The sequence below is a fragment of the Topomyia yanbarensis genome, chromosome 1, assembly GCF_030247195.1.
Source record: "Topomyia yanbarensis strain Yona2022 chromosome 1, ASM3024719v1, whole genome shotgun sequence".
Lineage (NCBI taxonomy): Eukaryota > Metazoa > Arthropoda > Insecta > Diptera > Culicidae > Topomyia > Topomyia yanbarensis.
In genome coordinates, this window is record NC_080670.1 from 96,957,714 (window position 1) to 96,978,353 (window position 20,640).

General features: G+C 39.9%; 2 protein-coding genes across 4 annotated transcripts in view; both read right to left on the reverse strand.

Annotated features, from left to right (window-relative positions):
* LOC131678827 (homeobox protein homothorax-like) overlaps positions 1 to 20,640 on the reverse strand; it is an 885,299-nt gene that overhangs the window by 296,941 nt on the left and 567,718 nt on the right. The window lies entirely within an intron of this gene.
* LOC131677318 (uncharacterized) lies at positions 11,046 to 14,595 on the reverse strand. Its single transcript, XM_058957446.1, has 2 exons — positions 13,546 to 14,595; positions 11,046 to 13,468 (listed from the first exon to the last, which is right to left on the reverse strand). Exons 1-2 carry the CDS (start codon positions 13,573 to 13,575, stop codon positions 12,461 to 12,463), a joined length of 1,038 nt encoding a protein of 345 aa, XP_058813429.1. The 5' UTR covers positions 13,576 to 14,595; the 3' UTR covers positions 11,046 to 12,460.

Genomic DNA, 20,640 nt, shown 5'->3' on the forward strand with positions numbered 1-20,640 from the left:
TTTCTAACATATCGCTCAACCTGCGTATCCAATTTCGGCCACCACACCTTTGCTCTCAGTCTCTGCTTCATGATAGTCATTCCAGGATGGCCTTCGTGAGCTAAGTCCAACGTTTGCATTCTCAATGCTTCCGGCATCACTATTCGGGTCCCTCGCAACAAGATTTTATCAGCAAAGCTCAATTCCGTAGCAAATAATTTGAATGGTGCGGCGTCTTCCGACCAAACATCTTGTTCTAACCCCGGTCGAACAGACTGGATAATGTTGTCAGCTTCGGATGCTTGTTCGATCTCTGCTATCTTTAGAGCCACCGGCAATGCGTTCGAAACTACCCAAGCTACATAATGTTCTGCGTATTCATCAAAAGTCTTTCCAGTTGTATTATCCGTAATGGCCAATCGTGATAACGGGTCAGCAATGTTCGATTTTCCTGGCCGGTAAACAACTTTGGCTTTATACGACTGTAATCGAACCACCCACCTTTCAATCCTAGCGCACGGTTTCGATCTTGGTCCGAAAATAGTCTCTAACGGCTTATGATCCGTTATCAGCTCAAATGACCGACCGTACAAATAAAAGTGAAAGCGTTCAACCGCCCACACGAGGGCTAGTGCCTCTTTCTCGATCTGCGCGTAACGTCTTTCCACGTCAGACAAACTCTTGCTAGCGTATGCTATAATCCTTGGGCCTTGTTCTTTAATCTGAATTAGGACCGCTCCCAAACCAACCGGGCTAGCATCAGCTACCAATTGCGTACGATCAGAATCATCGAAATATCCCAGTGTTGTAGGGCAAACCATGTGCTCCTTCAATTTCATAAATGCTGCTTTCTGCTGCAATCCCCAGATAAATTTTCGTTTATGGATCGTTAACTCTCGTAGTGGATGCGTCAATGTCGCTAGATCGGGAATAAATTTGCTAAGATAATTCACCAGACCCAGGAAACTTCTAACCTCTTCTCCAGATTTTGGTTCTCGGAAACGACGAACGGATTCTAACTTATCCTCATCTGGTTTGATTCCATCCGCTGACAAAACATGTCCTAAAACATTAATTTCAGACACCCCATAAATACATTTGCTTTTATTCAGGACCACATTCCACTCATCTAGCCGTCGAAGAGCCTTTTCCAATCTCATGTCATGCTCATTCTGATCAGATCCGTGCACAATAACATCGTCAATATAAATCAAGCACCCTTCGCATCCGCTCAGAACTTGTTCCATTATCTTTTGGAATAGTTCAGGCGCGCAATTTATACCAAACATTAGTCTAGTATAGCGAAACAAACCTTTTCGTGTGATAAACGTCGTTATTTCGCGGGATCTCTTTGATATTTCTACCTAGAATAATACAAAGACAATCAAATTTCTTTTCTCTCTTTTTTTTTATTCGATCAATAATTGACAGTACAAGTACAAAACCGTTTTCTGAATATAGACTTAAAAAAATATAAAGAAAAAGGAAAACAAATTCAGTTGTGTACTCCATACATTATAACAGTGTCAGGTAGATGACTGTCAATGACAATATCCAGAAGCTCAACCCACCTGGTGGAAAGCATTCTTCACGTCCAGACGGGAGAAAACCTTTGCTTTCGTCAAATGTGGCAGAAAATCTTCAAAAGTTGGTAAAGGGTGATTTTCTCTTTCCACAGCTTCGTTTGCCCGTCGCATGTCGACACATATGCGTACATCACCGTCGTCACCCTTCGGCACCACGACTACAGGGGATATCCATTTTGCCGGTCCATTCACAGGTTCGATGACATGCTGGTTTAGCAATTCGTCAAGCTTCTTATCGACCATCTTCTCTAAAGCCACCGGTATGCGCCGATATGGTTGAACAACTGGTATAGCATCGGATTTAATCGGGATATCAACAATAATATCTCTGATTGTTCCTAGTTTCTTGCATTCAACGTCGGCCTCCACATTATCGACAGGTATGCCAATCTTCAAAACACCCATAGCTATTGCTGTATCCCGGCCGATCAAGATTTTGCCATTCCCTTTTACGACATAGAACTCAGCCGAATCGCTCGCGGTGCCTAATTTGATCGTAGCAGTGAACACGCCGATCAACGGCAGGGATTGTCCCCCATAAGCTTTGAATACCATAGGTGCTTCTCTTCGTTGGTTTGATACAATCACTTTCTTGTCTTTTAATTCTTCCCAATTCGACTGACTTAGCAGATTATACTTGGAACCGGAGTCGATTACGGCCAATACAGCAACGCCACCAATTTCACAAAGCATTTCATGGTTGCTATCCGATGACGTCACGTTAAAAATGTATTCAATATGTTCATTGGTTATTTGCTTTACCATGTTCGTTTCGTCGTCCTTACGGTCTGTATTGGAAGTTTCGACGGTTTGTTGACTTCCGAATTTTCGGTTTCCATCCATTCTCTTCGGTTCGCTCCTCGATTGCTTGCTACGGCACTTCTTTGCGAAATGGTCTCTGCCACTACATTTATTACACAGCTTTCCTTTTGCAGGACATCTGTCATCTTTGGCGATGTGTCCGAAATATCCGCAACGATGACATTGAAGCTGTTTTGGATCGTTGAATTTCTTCCTTTTCTCGTAAGATGTAGCTTCGATCTTATTGACATCATTGGCGTTAGACTTCAATTCACTTCCACAGCCAAATGACTTTTCTTGTTGAGCGACAGTCTCGAAAATCTTGGCGATGCCCAACACCTCATCGAGACTTGCATCTCCTCGTTTAAGCAAATCGCGGCGTAGCGCGGCCGACTGGCAGTTCTGGATTATTTGATCCTTGATATTTTCTTCCACTCTATCACCGAAACCACAACGTTCTGCCTGCACTCGCAATCTGATGGTGAATGTGTCGATATTTTCACCAGTTCGTTGTTTCATTTGCCGTAGTAAATGCCGTTCGTAAGTGGAATTTTCTTTCGGCAGGAAAAAATCGTTTAGCTTGGCTCTGGCTTCTTCATAGCTGGTCATATTCGGTGTGTAGTGTTCAATATTTGACAATGGCCCACGCATGCCAGTTCCTGGTACTTCAGGTAATGTATCGAATAGCTGCTGAACACTCGGACCCGCGTAGTGCAGCAGCAAATCCTTCTTCCAGTCCTCATCATCTATTCGGCTTGCTCGGGTCATCGTTTCGAACGATCTCAACCACTTGCGCCACTCGATGCCGACATCATCGGTGTGCGACGCATAGTCAAACGATTGTAGCTGCAGCCCAAGCGATCGAATCATCTCTGGAAAAACAAAACAGCACTATAATAACAACGTTGTCATCAACATTTGAATTTCTTGACAAACTGAAATGTCTCGTTTTTTAATTTCAGAAAGTGCACTTTGTGCGACGAATATTCAAATGTTACAACTTTACTCAGCGACAAAATGCTTCAAGTTCATCAACTAACAAACAATCACAAAACAAAACATCTTTTTTCCGCACAATGTACTTCTGCATTGCTCGTATTCTATGTAACAATATCAATAAGCGTTTGCCATACAGATAAACAAATCAATCTTGTTTCAGTATCGGCGTGACTTGTATATACATTGCATTGGCTTTGTTTTCTTCTCAAGGTCACCCAGTGCTAAATGTACGTTGCATGATTTTTTTCCACACCAATCACACCAATACTACTTGTTGAAAAACTACTTTTTTCATCGATTTCTGCCTTTCTGATTGCCTCATTTTCTGAGCACGGAAGTTCCCGCATTGAAGCGATTATTTTTCCACCACATTTTTTTTTATTTCACTGCATTTAAGCAAACGGTCTCATATCAATCACTTTTCGCCTGCTATTACGCAGAGTCAAATCGGACATTTTGTTACTGCATTGAAGCGATTGTTTTTTTTTGTGTGCGCATTCTTGGTTTTCGTTTACCTCGATTAATTATTTACATCCGAAATCCCCTTTTTATTAGTGACATACTTACCAAACGGGTTCGCCATTTCTATCCTCGTCGCCAAAATGTAATGTTCTCCACGCTCAGTCTCGTAAAACCCGTGTGGTCTCGTTACCAGATAGAATACGAATAAGGTTTTCATTTACCGATATGTTGCAACTCACACAGACATGAATTGCCTATAACAGGGTGATGAAGATCAAGGTGCATCTAGAGAAGGTAGTTCATTTTGGACTGTTTGAATCTTGGTTACGATACTACAGTGGCAACTCTGCCACTAAGCGAAAGCTACACCAAAACGAATGATGAAAATATTTTCATTTATCGAACAAAAGGATGGCCTTCCATCTGCATTGTAAAGTCAATAAATAGTCAATAAAACGCCTTGATGCGAAGCGTACTCATTCGGAGTGAGCTGCGAAAGGGGAAAGATGTATGTACGCAGTAAAAACAATCGTCGGCAAGGTTTGAATTGTTTCAAAAGATCTTGTATCAACATAGTTATCTACAAACCGTCCTTATTAGGACGAATGGAAAAAGAATTTAATTAGAAAGTTTCTTTTATTAACTAGTACTAAGTTTGCGCTTGTTAATTCTGTACTTTTACCAGTGAATCATAATAATATGTTTTTCTAATCTACAAACTCGAAGGTTTTTGCAAATCCTTCCAAGAAAATCAGTGAATGTCGCAACTCTGCCCTAAGCGAAAGCTACACCAAAACGAATGATGAAAAGATGGGTTGGTAATGTATATGACATAACAGGGGTGTCGTGACCACACTTCGAAGTTATTTCAAATCTTGCAAAGCATAAATTGACATAATTTCAATGATTGTTCCTTTATGAATGAAATGACAAATTTTCAGGTCAACGCGGCAATAACTTTGCAATTTATAGAACAATTTTATATTTTTAGTTATCATATATTAATTGTCATCTCTTACAAACAACTTAACCCTCTGCTGCCAACCCCGTGGTTTTGCAGGGTTAAGGAGAATCATTGTAAAATGTCCAATACATGATTTTATGTTGTTACCTCCACTAAACCACTTCAGAACACTCCCACCTGTCATACATGTACATTGTCTGCTTGTTGAAATCATTATATGAAATTATTGACCTGTATTCAACGCGGAGAACTCGGTAATAAAATTGTTTTGCTGAATATACTAACGAACGGGATCCCCAGGAAAATTTTGCTGAGCCCGGTGAATCGAACTTAATGCGTAAAATTTAGCCATTTGAAAGAGATACAAGCAGAATTTTAAGAATACGATCATCGCGGTTATGTCCCGGACATTACCCGCCCCTAGTTTTTTGATAAGCGTGTTCATTTCTGTACGAAAAAGATTCCGATGGTTGTTTCGAGAGATTTTAACATTGATATTTCAAAGCAAGAAAATTGTTCATTTCATGAATGAATGTCTCAACGAGCTTAGAATCCAGTGCATCCCATATCAACGCAGACGCCAACAACAAAGGTTCTTTTCAGAACCACCATAATTATTATAAAGAATAACTTGAAACATTCCCACATATTTCATTGAGTATCATTCGATTTGAATTACAAGTCAAACGAGTAGTCACGACACTCCGGTTATGTCCTAGACATTACCCACCCATCTTTTTCTTTGTACTTAAGTTTTATAAGACTGACATTTTTTAGAATACATGGATCCATCTACACCTAAATATGACCCTGAACTTGGTTTATTAAAAACATAGGATATTCGAGTCAAAACAATTCGAATCACTAATGTTTTGTTTCCACGTGCAGCTTTAAATCAACCTGGAGTATTAAAAACCCCTACCTTTGACAATTAACAGCGTTGCCAAACTTTAGTAAATACACGCAACGTTGTTGCCATCTAATGCAGAAATTACTAGGGAATAATATGATATAATATAATGTTCTTGATAACAGTTTTTGAAAATTTGACTTTCGGCCAGCTTTTTCGGTTAAATATTCCTCTGTGCGTCATGGTACTAGTTGTCTCTTTCGCTCCAACCATCCGTTCGTTTGGGTTCAATGTTTGAGGCAAATGTTTTGTTTGCGATTGCATGCGTCCATGATAACCGTCTGTGCTTTCTTTGTGCAAAGACGTGCAAATTTACGCGAATCAATAGAAAGCCCAACGAAGCACAGTGTCGCCTAGCCGGACAAAACCTCAAAATTTTATTTTAGTTTTTTCATAATTTAACCTTTTTCTCTGTTTGTAAATAGGTTGAATAGAGTCTTTTCAAAGTATTAAATCTTGAAGACGAAAGATACCGTGCAGTTCGAAAAAATAGCAGCGCAGGCGTTTTTCAAGAATAGTGTTATATAGATATGCATATATTTTCCATGTTTGCATCGTGTATAATGGTAAAAGTTCAGTATCTGGTGGACGTCTAAACTACTGACACTACCTTTCGAGCCAAATAATACCACTTTACTATCTTCAGCTCACTTAATGTTACGCCATTTTGCGACGGTCCAATTGGCGTGAAATTCGGCAAAGTTCAGACTATTGTGAAGGTGTCGTGTTGTGAGTTTATCGAACTTATTGCGTGTAAATCTGTCTTAATTAATCATTTTCTACTCGATGACGTTGCAATAGAAAGTTCCAGATCTTTTTAGAATTCTCTCGAATATATTAACGGATATTAGGGGAACCCGGGGCTATTAACACAGTGGGGGTATTTCGGACCCCTCGATTTCTCAGAAAATAGCAAGACTTTCTAACTATCGTACATATTCGTGGAACCGCTATTCTGAAACATTAATTTTGAGAGCTGAACTTGATTGTTTGTTTTTTTTTATAGAAAGGAGATACAACGTGTTTCGTTGTTTTGCCATTCTCAAAACAAAAATCATTGTAATGGAAAAACCGTGATTAAAGCAACAAATAAAAGTGGAAAAGTAAAAGATAAGTGTTTTGGAAAACTTGAGGCTCCTATTTTATGGAATGATTTTTGTTTGGGTGAAAACAGAGATATTTTCGAGACGCTCACCACTTTTATGCGATATGAGCGTACGGGGCTATTCGGACCCCCTATTCCGTCAACCACCGTTCAGCGGCTTGCAGTTGCGCACACAATTGCACACGCCACAGCAAAGAAAATACATGGTCCGCCAATCGACAACTGTGACATACCAGATTAAGTTTTTGTAAAGCATTTTTTTTTGCTTCTTGAGGAGTGTTTCTTGTAACTAATTCATAGGTAAACATAATTCCATTGGAAAAAAGAAAAGAAAAATGACGGTCTGAATTGCCCCGTAGGGAGGTCCGAATTACCCCTATATTGTAAAAGGCTGGAAAAACGTAGAGGTTTGCAAATCGTCGCCTAGCGCTGCCATTGAGTGGTGCAAATGAACCTTTTATGGTACCAAACTGTAGCTGAGGTTTCAAACTAACAATTAGGACTTTTGACCGGACCGGACTTTTTCACATCTATCCACCTAAAAGGCAATTTGCTTAAGTAGGTCCGAATAGCCCCGGGTTCCCCTATTTTGCCCTCCGACCCATCGAACGATAAGTTTGAGCAGATGTTGCTCGCTTTGTACCGCTAGTATCACTTTTGTTTGTCCAGTGGAACGCATTGTGTATCTTTTTAGCAGAACATTGAGAACTGCAGAACAATTGATCTTCACGGTATATTTTGCCACTAGTAATAATCCGTTTGATGAGATTTCGTTCCTCGACTGTACAGTGCTTCGAATAAGCTATTATCGTGAAATACTACAACATATAAACTTACAATATTGGGCTAACTATAAGCGTAGGAATGCCATACCGAACAGAGTAGATAAATTAAACTGAAAATCTTGAAAACTTTGGCGATTGAAAACTCTTTTGTGGTAGTGATGCTATTTTTACGAACAGCTTCATATCGACTTTCTTCAGAAATTGCAGCTATGTATTGTAAACAATAAGCCAATGATATGAAAAAGGTGACGCGTTTTACTAATTGTACTATACGTCACTTACAAAGACATACAATGTTATTGGTGAGTAGAATTTACGGAAGTATTCTACATTAAACTCGAAAAAATATTAGCGCTGCTATTTGTTCGAATAGCGCTGTAGATTTTTTTACAGAACTTCAAAGATGAAATAGATGATCAATTCTGAAATCTTTTTAGTTAAGATTTCGATTAGCGTCGAACTTGTTTCATTTGAAAGGTTATTCGCTGGACTTATACTTGCCATTCGATTTAGTCGACACAAGCCTCTGTTCACGCTCAGGCATAAAGAAAACATAATTAGCCGTGCATTAAATTAAAATTATATTGTTCAAAATGGCTGTACTTTTTGCCTTTCTCATATAGAAAGGTTATGCAATTGCTCCAATAACCGACTTTCTTACCGAGGGCCGAAGGGCCGAGTGTCATATATATCGACTCGGTTTCTCGGAGATGGCTGAACCGATTTTCACAAACTCAGTCGCAAATGAAAGGTACAACGTTCCCATCAGCTGCTATTGAATTTGATTTTAATCCGACATTTGGTTCCGGAGATACGAGTTGAAGAGCACGGTTACATATAGAATCTTGTTATAATTTGTTCACATCAGTTTCTCGGCATTTTCTGAGCCGATTATCACAAACAGCTATTGAATTTTGTGTGGGTTCACGATAACACAGAAAATCCCGCTTTCAACGGATACTGCGATGAATGTATAAAGGTGATTTTTTTTCAAAAATGCGACCACAACTGCTTGGATTTATAGTTCTAGGTCACTAATAGTCTTTTAAAGTCTCTTTGGCCACATTGACCACCATTGCCGTATCCGGCGACCCAGGCGAAAGTATCCAAACTTAGAATAACAATTTCATCGGTTTCTAGGAGATGGCTAGACTGTTTGGACCAAACTTAAATGAAAGCTTTTACTACCCCGTAAACTGCTATTAAATTTAATTCTGATATGACTTATGGTTCCGGTGTTGCGGATTGTGGCATGCGGTTACATAGAAAATTTCGATTCAAAATGATACCTCGTAGAAGGCAAAAAGGTAAAAATTTTGCTAAAATGAATATACCTATTTGTCACACAAGAAGTCTCATCCACGGCATTGCCATTATAGACAGTTCCGGAAGTGCCCCGGAAGAATCGCCACCTATAAAAATTAACAAACTTACATCAGTTTATTGGGGATAGTTGGGACGATCTTCAAAAGCTTAGTCCCAAATGAAAGGTATACCATAGATATGTATAAAATTTCGTACGGATCAGTTAAATGGTTCCGAGAATATATGCCGAACCTTCCGGTCACATATGAAATTCCCACGTAAGCCGGAACAATTTTTTTTCTTGAGGGGACCACATGAAATTTCAAAAAGCGAATTCGTACTTTCGATGCCAAATATCTCCAAAATGTATGAAACGACTAGATTTTATGTTATGTCGAAAAAAATTGAGCTATTGAATTTTATGTCGATCTGAATCCGTTTCCGGAGTTACGACGGAGTTTGACCCTCAAAAAGACAAGGGATCGCAGAGGCCCGGCTAATCACTGTTTTCTAGTTTCAATGAACTTGTAATTTGAAATACAAATGATCGAATGTTTTCGGGACTTCGATTCTCTCACTGATAAAACGACAAAAAAGAGGCTTACGATTTCGTTGGGTCTTAGAAGTGATGCTTCTTGAAGTCAAAATTATAGCTTGCCTTTTTGAGTGTTAAGAGTGCGACTACACATATAAACTAGTTTGATTTGATTTATTGATTTTCCATCTGACCTACATGGTCTACATGAAATATGAAATATGGAATGAGGAAAAGCCCATTTGCAGTTAGTGTGACACCCTCCAAATGGGCGTAAAAACCTCATTATCTTTTCACACTTACACATTAAACAATATTGCACGTTAAATTACATTACATTACTTAATTAATAATACATCTAACAAATCAAAATCTAATGCACTAAGTCAACCGCTTAAGCGTATTTCTAAAAATATCACATGAAACAGAGAAGTCAAAAAATTCATACACACTATTAAAAACACTACACATCGCCCTTACGGGTTCGTTCTGTCCATAATTAGTACTTTGATAGTCGAGTCTTAGAAAATCCCACGATCTTAAGCTTCTAGGGGGTGCGTTTACATTTATCTGTGAAAGTATATTTGGGGCATCTATTTCACCTGTTAGAACTTTTCCTACAAACACTGCTCTGGAGATATTTCGTCTTTTTGAAAGGGTGTCCATATCAAGCAAACGACAACGATCAATGTAAGGTGGCAGCTCTATCGGGTTGCGCCATGGCAGAGATTTAAGAGCAAATCGGAGAAATCTAGTTTGTATAGATTCAATCCTGTTAATCCAGATACTCGCATACGGACACCAGATGATAGCTGAAGCTTCCAGGACAGAGCGAACGAGAGAGAAATACAGTGCTCTCAGGCAATATGGATCAGTAAACTCTTTGGCTATTCTGATGATAAAACCAAGGTTCCTGTTGGCTTTCGCAATGATGTGGGAATAGTGATCTCTGAACGTCAATTTAGAATCCAGCAGTATTCCAAGGTCCCTGACAACTGACACTCTTTCAAGTGTTTTCCCTGAGATAGTATAACACCACAAGATTGGATTTTTTTTACGCGTGAAAGAAATTACTGAGCATTTAGATACACTGAGAGTCAACCGGTTTCGAACACACCAGTTGCAAAACTCATCTAGTTGTCGCTGTAGTTCGATGCAGTCCAATTCAGATCGCACAATGAGGAACAGTTTAAGGTCATCTGCATAGATAAGTTTGCATCCTGGTGGAAGGATATAACAAACGTCATTGAAGAATAAGGAGAACAGCAAGGGTCCGAGATTACTACCTTGGGGTACACCTGATAAATTTATGAAGTTGTGTGATTCGATATTTCCTAGTTTGACAGATAGGGTACGGCCAACAAGGTATGACTCCAGCCACTTAGTGAAGTTGAGTGAGGCACCCAGCCTTTCTATTTTCGCCAGTAGAAGCGAGTGATCAACACGATCAAACGCTGCTTTAAGGTCAGTATAAATAGTATCTACTTGTGCTCCGCCTTCCATACTTTTAATACAATGTGAAGTGAACTGTGCTAAGTTCGTTGATGTTGATCTACCTGGGAAGAACCCATGTTGATCCGTCGATATATATGTTTTGGCTTCCCGGAACAACACATTGCTTACTAAAATTTCGAACAGCTTAGACCCCGCACAGAGAGAAGTTATGCCTCGATAATTTGCTATGTCCTGCTTATCACCTTTTTTAAAGACAGGAAACATAACTGACTTTTTCCAACACAGAGGAAACGTCCCTTGCGACAACGATTGATTAAAGATCAGTTTTAGATGAGCAGAAAGGGCTCTAGCGCATCTTTTTAAAATAATAGCAGGAATCCCATCTGGACCAGCCGATGTCGAGGATTTCAATTTTTCAATGGCAGCAACAATATCTTCTTCGGAAAAACGGATGCTACCTAGATTCATCACGTCACTGGGAACATCGCGTAGTCCGATTTCAACCTGTACTGGAGTAGTCGGAACTGTTTCAAATGCACTCGAAAAATGTTTTGCAAACAGATTACAAATGCCACGAGTCGTATTAGAACTTTCATTAGCTAAAGTCATACTGGAAGGAAGTCCGCTCTCCTTGCGCTTCCCGTTAACAAAAGATCAGAAACGTTTGGGGTTTCGCTCAAGGTTAGATTGCATTTGTAGCACGTGCCGAGAATAGAGGAAGCGGTTATAAGCTTTGTAACTGTTGCTGGCGTAAATGAATTCACGTTTTGTATTGGGATTCCGTCGATTGGTATAGTGACGAAGCGCGGCTGCTCTCAGTCGTTTAAGTTCTCGAAGTCGTCAATTGGACCAAAGTGGTTTCTGTCTAGGACGCGGTGCTGGGACATATATTTCAAACAGTTGTATCAGTATCGACGAAAATATTTCTACTGCGTCATTTACATCGGTTGCACTGTTAAGCGAGGTAATCCAGTCAATAGTTTGCAGTGAGTTGTTGAGTCCAAGAAAATCAGTTTTTGAAAAGTTATATTTGAAATCTTCCAGCATCTCATCAAAAATAACCTGTCGTGGACAGGTCTGCTCAACTAAGAGGGGCGGATGATGGGAATCTATATTAACGAGTGGTTCATCTGCTTGGTACACATGACAGTTCATGTATGCGTCTGCGTTTATGAACAGAAGATCCAACGTGCGATTTCGTCCGTTCTTAATCGTACACATTTGCAGCATGTTCAGTAGAGACATCCCGTCTAGTAAAGCACTGCTGGATCTCGAAAGGGATGAGTCAGAGGGGTCGGCATAGGCGTAGCCGAAGGAAGTGCTTTTCCAGACAAGACCAGGCTGGTTGTAATCTCCGAATAACAAGTGAGAGGTTTGGGGTTCTAGCGAATTGGCGATGTCGAGTGCAGATTGAATGTGATTTTGAATAACGTTTATGTTATCTGCGGAGTCCGGAGGAAGATATACGACGCCCACACATGTGTTAGTACCCTTGCTATTAATGTTTACCCAGAGTTGTTCTAGACCTCTATTGTCATAACTCTTTTGTTTAGATGCTAACCGATTGGAAACAGCTATAAGTACACCACCACCCTTTTTTTACCAGCAGCGATCGGGTCACGGTCGTTACGATATACCGAATATCTAGGTCCGAATAGCTGCAGCGAGTTGATTTCGTCGTTCAGCCATGTTTCTGTCAGGATAATGACATCATGTTCTGCGTCGGATGCAGCTACGAACAGCTCATCGATCTTTGTGCGTAGTCCTCTCACGTTCTGATAGTACATTTTGAGTTGACTTTTACATGGAGAAACAGTCTTGCGGTCATCATTATACGGATTGCGGATGGCTAGATGAATATCAGCTACGGAGCCGGAAGTAGGTTGTTCAACGGTAGACTGGAACCGAAAATTATTTTGAGGGGGTGCAGTATCGTAGGTAACTTCGGGAGGACATATACCCTCTTTGGCTTTACCTGGAGAAACAGTCTTGCGGTCATCATTATACGGATTGCGGATGGCTAGATGAATATCAGCTACGGAGCCGGAAGTAGGTTGTTCAACGGTAGACTGGAACCGAAAATTATTTTGAGGGGGTGCAGTATCGTAGATAACTTCGGGAGGACATATATCCTCTTTGGCTTTACCTGGAGAAACAGTCTTGCGGTCATCATTATATGGATTGCGGATGGCTAGACGAATATCAGCTACGGAGCCGGAAGTAGGTTGTTCAACGGTAGACTGGAACCAAAAATTATTTTGAGGGGGTGCAGTATCGTAGGTAACTTCGGGAGGACATATACCCTCTTTGGCTTTACCTGGAGAAACAGTCTTGCGGTCATCATTATACGGATTGCGGATGGCTAGATGAATATCAGCTATGGAGCCGGAAGTAGGTTGTTCAACGGTAGACTGGAACTGAAAATTATTTTGAGGGGGTGCAGTATCGTAGGTAACTTCGGGAGGACATATACCCTCTTTGGCTTTACCTGGAGAAACAGTCTTGTGGTCATCATTATACGGATTGCGGATGGCTAGATGAATATCAGCTGCGGAGCCGGAAGTAGGTTGTTCAACGGTAGACTGGAACCGAAAATTATTTTGAGGGGGTGCAGTATCGTAGGTAACTTCGGGAGGACATATACCCTCTTTGGCTTTACCTGGAGAAACTGTCGTGCAGTCATCATCATTTGGATTGCGGATGGCTAGCTTCATTGGTTGCTATGTCGAGTAGTCAATTCTAAGTTTGGCTTTCTTCAAGCGTTTTTGGTACAGCGGGCATTCAGAGCTCCAAGAGGGATGAATAAAATCAAGCTTGTCGGCATCAAGTTCCTGCTCTGAGTTAAATAGTTGGCAGTTAACACATCTTTCGAAATCAGAGCTGCACTCGTTTATTGGATGTTCTTCTGCGCACTTTGGACAGCATACTAAATTTTTACATGTCGCTGCTTTGTGGCCATATTCAGAGCAGCGGTAACAGCGCATTACATCAACAACCTCGAAGATTCGGCAGCGATCCCAGCCAATATTGACCCGTTGCGCTTTCATCAGACAGTAGAACGTCGAGGGGTCAGATTCAAACACTACCACTCTTGTGTTTTCAGTTCGTTTGGACTTCTGTACGCGAATAACTTTCAAATCAGCCGTTTCAGGCAAATTGTTTTGTTGTTTCATTTTGGCGATTATTTCGTTTTCTGGGATTTCGTCACTTAATCCTATTATCTTGAATCTTGGCTTCAGAGGTTTCAGGTTTTCAATCTCATATACCTCGGAGAACTTATTTTTAGCATCGTGAGCCATTTTCAGTGCAAGCTCGTTCGAACCACACCGTATAGTAGCTTCTCCATTTTCACGGTAGTACACTTCTTTGACATCGAAGACAATAGACCTTTCTCGTCAAAAAATTTTATATGATAGGATGCTTCCTTTTTTATCCCCAATTCGTTACTGCCTATTGCCGCGATGATTTGGTACCTCTAACTATTGAAAAAATCAAAAATAGTGCAAGCTGCTCATTTAACCCCATATTCTGAATACCTATCTTGCCTTGTTTCCCCATATTTTTACACCATTTGGATGAATTTCCTGTGGGGAATACTAAAAGGATGCCAAGTCTGCATATATATTAGTAAATCTGCAGGTTTTGCATTTTCACTGCTGATCTTTTGCAGATTACAAATATTTAGCAGAACAAAGCTTATACCAGCCAATTTATACACCAGTCTTCAACATTTTTGATCATTTAAATGATATACATACTACATTTCTCGACAAACATATGATTGCGGCCTAAAAGCCAACTGTCAACATCTACTTTGAATGGAAATTCCAGACAAACCGTTACTAGTCGAACACAGTTCACAAAAGTTTATGAAAGAGAAAAATTTTCTCTTTCGTTTACTACCAACATCTGTGATTGGCGTGTAACGGTTTGTCCGGAATTTCCATTCAAAGTGGATTTTGACAGTTGGCTTTTAGGCCGTAATCATATGTTTGACGAGATTTCTACGTCGCATTTATTGAAGATTTTTTGTAGCAATCTGCAGACTTTTATATTTTTACTGCGGGCTATTGTTTAAATAGACCTGGCATCACTGATGCTGAAATGATTCATTCATATACCTGTCAAAAATATAGAGCATTGTATGAAAATGTATAACCTCACTTTTCTGACAGTTTCGGTGTGCTTGTTTACCTAAGACTTGTTTACACGGACTTTTAAAATTTACATTACTTGAATACTTTCGATGCTCTTTGAAAGAATATCAACTCAAGAGGGATGAGGATTGGAATAATGGGAACCTGGTTCATACATTGACCAATCGGCGCTGGATGTAAAACCCGGTGGCATATGCTGAATCGCAAGATCAAGCATTGGGCTATAAAACGATTGCTTTCTGGATGACGGATAAGGATTTGTACACATTTGTTTGTTTGCTCGTGGGTTAAGTCCTAACAAGATGATCCGATTGATTATTCATTTTAGGTGGTGATGTTTACCTGAGCTTTATAGGTAACGAATTCGGTCGATGATAAGTTGTTGAAATGATTTTGATCGTTCAATGCCCATATCGAAGAACGTTTCCATTGGTCAGAATGCCTACCAGCGTATGATAGCTGCAAACATGAGGACAACAAGGTTATCGCTTTCGAATGGAACAATCATTTATTATTCGGTTTCAAGTTCCATTACAGTAAAAGTTTCGTCGATTATCGCATTGTCGTTGATTTAGCCGGAAAATGCAAAATAGCGCTCGGCACTGACGACAGGGAGTAAGAAGGATTTGATTGGAGTGATAATAATGCAGAGCATTATATATTCTGGTAGAATATCAGGGAGGAGAAATTATATGTAAATTTATATTATATCCCGAGTTGTATTAATTTTGGCACCGCAATAAAGCTATCTGCAACTGCTGTCTTGTTCAAATTGGCACGAAATAACTAGGCAGCGAATGATAGATTTCATAGTCAATTTATTTACTTTTTCTGAAGGATAAGTAATTAGTATGTTGTGAATATATGTGTCGCCGGTGCCGTGTGTTATGGTGGTACCGGACGGAACCGTTGGTCAGATCTGTCTTAACGCTCTCTACTTAGCGCAGGATACGCGAAACCGCTGCTAGCTTTCGAAAGAAAATTCCTAGCTGCTGCTACTCTATCAGTCTCTCTCTCTCTCTCTCTCTCTCTCTCTCGACTGAGGACTACAATTTCGGTCGATTAAATTATGCTATGAAAATTGCACTTCCTGGAATTTCATCTAACGAGATCAATTCATTGTGAGGAATTTCGCTGCGTTCCAATATTGCTTGCCTCTGTAGGTGACGAAGTGTGTGGATTCACTTCGGCAGCCAGTTCTTATGTTTTGGGTAATTTTGCTATCTTATTCTGCTGAATAAATCATCTGCCTAAAGCCTCTATACCGCTGACGTCGCACTAATCACGGTGATCAAACTTGGCGATAGCGGCAGTGGTTTCGTCGGAATTGTTCACTCGACAAGCAGTAAGTGCAAGGACTCTGCTACTTATGCCTGAGCCCCTCATTGAAACCTTCGTCCTGCCGGAGTGTTAGCTTCGTCCGATACCGGAGCGTATTGTTGAACCGAAGCAGTCTGCGCTGCTTCCTTCGAATTGGAATCGCTGAATATTCCCGTTAGCCGAATGTCCAACGTGGCCGAAGGCAAACCGATTGCAGCAACACCACCAGCCGTAGCTGACATTTTAGCCTTCAATCCAAGTACCTGCCATTGGCATAGCGACAGACGAGTGCGGCGCAGGCTGGACCATCGGTTGACTCGGTGCCGGACGGGGCGAAACAGCTGCAACAGGAGCGGACCTAGTATTGGGTGTAAAGGTCTTCAATTGCCATAGATCACCAAAATGCTCTGCGACTAACATTGTGAACAAAACAAACCAAATGAAATTGATCGCAACAACGATAAAATAATCTAAATTCTACCCAAACATTTGAAAAGGGTCACTGCCAAACGTAAACCTTGAGAAAAAGGTAAAAGAAGTTTTGGTCGAATTCATTATAATTCTATTTAAAAATTTAATACTGTTTTATTTAGTTTGATTGCGCGAATTGTTTACATCAGACACTCCCCTTAATTCATTGTGTACGTATTTCACTGCCTTTATAATCCTTTTGGAATCAGTTACAATAATCCTTTATAATCATTTTATAATATGCGTATTAGGTTTTACACCAACCGACATAACCCCGCAAAATGAGCCGAATGAACTTCGTTTGACAATTCTCGGTGGTTTGTTTACATGGGAGTTACGTGAGTTCGAATCCCGGTCAAAAAAATGCGGACGAACATGGTCAAGCGATTTAAACAGTTTGACGTTTAACTCAACTCGCCTGTGCTAATTGCCCCTAGCAACAAATGCAATTTGCGAATGCGATTTAAAGGCGATTTCAACACTTACACTCAGGCAACTAGACTAGCGAAATTTGTAAGTTTCGCCTTATGAAGCTGCAAGAACATTGAAAATCTAAAATACATAAAGCAACTATGAGTTCCATACGCTACCTATAATTCTTATGACAACAACGTATAAATATCTTACGTCATACATTGGATTTTCATTACCGCGCCTTATGAAATTCAATGTTGCCACTTATGCGAAAAAAGAGTTAAGTAAACACAAAAATGGCGCCTATAATTGTGAACGAACTGAAGCTAATCGCAAATTTTCTGAACGGCGTATCCGGTGTAAATTTGGAAATATTCCGACGTAAACCAAAGTAATTGGTCTCAATTGATTTATTAAAAAAACAATACAGCATCTTCCTTTTAGACGCAAAAATCACAGTTGGATAACTGCTAACTTTCAGCGAGATTGAATTTTGCAGCGCAATCGGAACCGTACTTTCAACGCGCCTGGTTCATATAATGCACGAATGTTATTGATGTATTTAAAAAATGCATTAAAATAAAGTAGACGAGTAGAAATAAAATCGTAAAGATATCTGATCAATCAGAGTTTCCACTTCCTGTGTAGTATTTATTCGAGTTTTAAAATGTTGAATTTCATAATCTTCTCATTACAACCTTCATAAGGTAGGATTTATTTATACCATAAATTCAAAAATTAGAATTTCATAAGGTTGCCCTATGAAAGGCATAGGTCATTAAGTTGTTTGATTGTGGTTCGATTCATAAGCTAATCTAATGGAAATCAAACTGATTTCTTGTGTCGAAAAAACATAAGGCAATTTTTTGAATTTTGATATTCTAGTTACCTCAGTGTAGACACATTTTCTGGCGGCTGAAAAGGACTTGGTTATTTTTGCGTTTTTCAAACATTGCGGTTCATGTTTGGCTTAAGCTTAAAATTTTTTTTTTTAACAATTCGCGTGTTCTCACTTGTATTTTGTTTATCTAGTGCACTTTATTTAGTTTGTCTTGTGGGAAATTGTGGAATCGTGTGTAAATATAGTGGAACAAGATCTCTGACCTAAACTCTTAACACAGATAACAGACGTTTAGGCTCGATTTGAATCGCTACTGAGATTCCGAATAAATCTGACGTCTGAAACACGTTTGGCAAACGTTTGTAGATGGCGCAATGATCGATGCAATACAGTTAGAGTGCAGCTGTCAAACACGTATAGCAAACAGTTGCGCAGATGGCAATAGTGAAACACGGATTTCCAACGTTTATCAATTTGAAAGTTTACACAGGTTTTTGAAGAAATTTTGTTCTAGTCTAAACGTCTGTTATCTGTGCTCTTAATAAAAATCAGATTGTGGTAAGTTTTGGTGTGTAATGCCAATTTCACCATTGATTCTTCCTATAGTTTGGTGGTGATTACCTAGTGTAGTGATAAGTTTATGTGAGTAGATAATGAATCCGAAAATAAGTATTATTTGTAATTTTCATATTAGGCAACTAAGTGCGGTTAAATGGTGCGTTCCCTGGGCGATTTAGGGGCGAATTAAGGGCGGGTAGAGCAGCTAAAAAGTGACGGCGGCAAATCGCCCAAATGTTGCATTTTAAATAGCCCCCTAATTGCCAGCAATTTGCTGGCAAATTGAAGGGCAATTAGCGCATCCGAGTTGGCAAATAGCTCCCCTTTAGCCAGCAACTTGCCCTTTTTGACTGGGATGTAACAGATGAGCACCCGTTGCAGTCGCACTCACGCAACTGACAAAGTAAACAAACCACCGAGAATTGTCAAACATGAACTCCATTCATCATGAGTTCAATCGTGTCGTCATCTTGTAGAACTCAATTGCTAGTTAGGACTTTTATATCAGCCGGGCCCTTTTATAATTTGTTATAAAATCATTATCAAAATTCTTCATAATTCATTGTTGCGTTATGTTTATGCACATGGTCAGATAGATAGTTTTTAACTGGGACGTGACGTGTGGATACGAAAAAACCTAATGTCAATTGCAGCCAGGGGGAGCTGTCAAATGCAGCCAAAGGGAACCGTCAAATGCAGTGAGGGGGAACTGTCAAATGTAGCCAGTCCATTTAAAATATGTGAGGAAGAAAGAGTGGCTATGCAAGACAAGAGATCAACTGAACAGAAAAAATGAAAAAGAAAACATCTATCCACAGGTTTTGTCCCAGGATTTTAATAGAGAACATGAAAATTCGATTTGTTTGCATTTGGCAGTAGGCCTTTTTCAAATGTTTGGCTAGAAATTCCTTACTTCTTCAATGAATCAAAAATCAAAATTACAGCTGAGCGACCTTGTTTGGATAGTGTTAACATTTGGCAGCGAACCAAACCAAGTTTCTCATACTATGATCGAATCAACAAAAATTCCAAGACTATGTAAACAATCTCTCTGAGCTGTCAAAAAAGTGAGGTTAAACATTATCATGCAATGTTCTCCACCGAGAGGTTCACTTTAGTTTGTTTACATAACCAATGAACTTTGTACCGCGACTCACCACTTCATTTGCCGCGTTGCCAGGAACTCAAGCAAAAATATACAAAACAGTGTTGCCCAAACACACATTTTGAGTCCCACCATTCTTGCAAAGGTGAAAAAAATACTCAACATTCTTGCATTTTTCAAATTTAAAAAAATCAATAAAAAATCACGATAGCTCCAAATAGTCTCATTTCAACGGCAATATTCTTAAAAATGTGTAGTCTTTTGAATAAAAATAAGAAAAAAGGGGGTTAGGTCGCACGAGAAAGGTCTATTGGATCCAACTTCTCACGAATGTCTTTCCTTGTTATTTCCGCTAGTTGAACAACTTTCGGTTTGAACAGAACAGTTTGCTCCATTTTCAAGACTGCACTGTTTTTCGCAACATGCGAAACTGGCCTAAGTGACTGTAACTTTGACGTGTTCACAGGCGTTTCGCACGCAGCCGTTAATTCACCACTTGATTCGTTTCTGGAAGTTTTTTTAGTAGTCATTTTCCGTCGTTTTCCGGACCTCAGAATGCTGCAATCGTCATTATCATCTTCCAAAACGGCAGGATGCGCCTTGCGTTTTTCCAGCCTTGTTGGAGCTAAGTTAGAACGGGTTACGCTGGCATAAGTGGCAACGGCTGCAGTGTTCTTTACAACTTTATTGCCGGTCTCGGTATCATCGACACACATCTGATCCGTACCCGCTCGCCGAACTAGGTCACGCAGCACTGATACTTCTGCGGAAACAACATCTTCAACGGTAGATTTAAGGCGCGGCAAAATTCGTTTTTCAAAAGCGCTGTACTGCTCTGAAACAATATTCCGTATTTTCAAATCACCATCGCAGACAGCCTTAGTGATT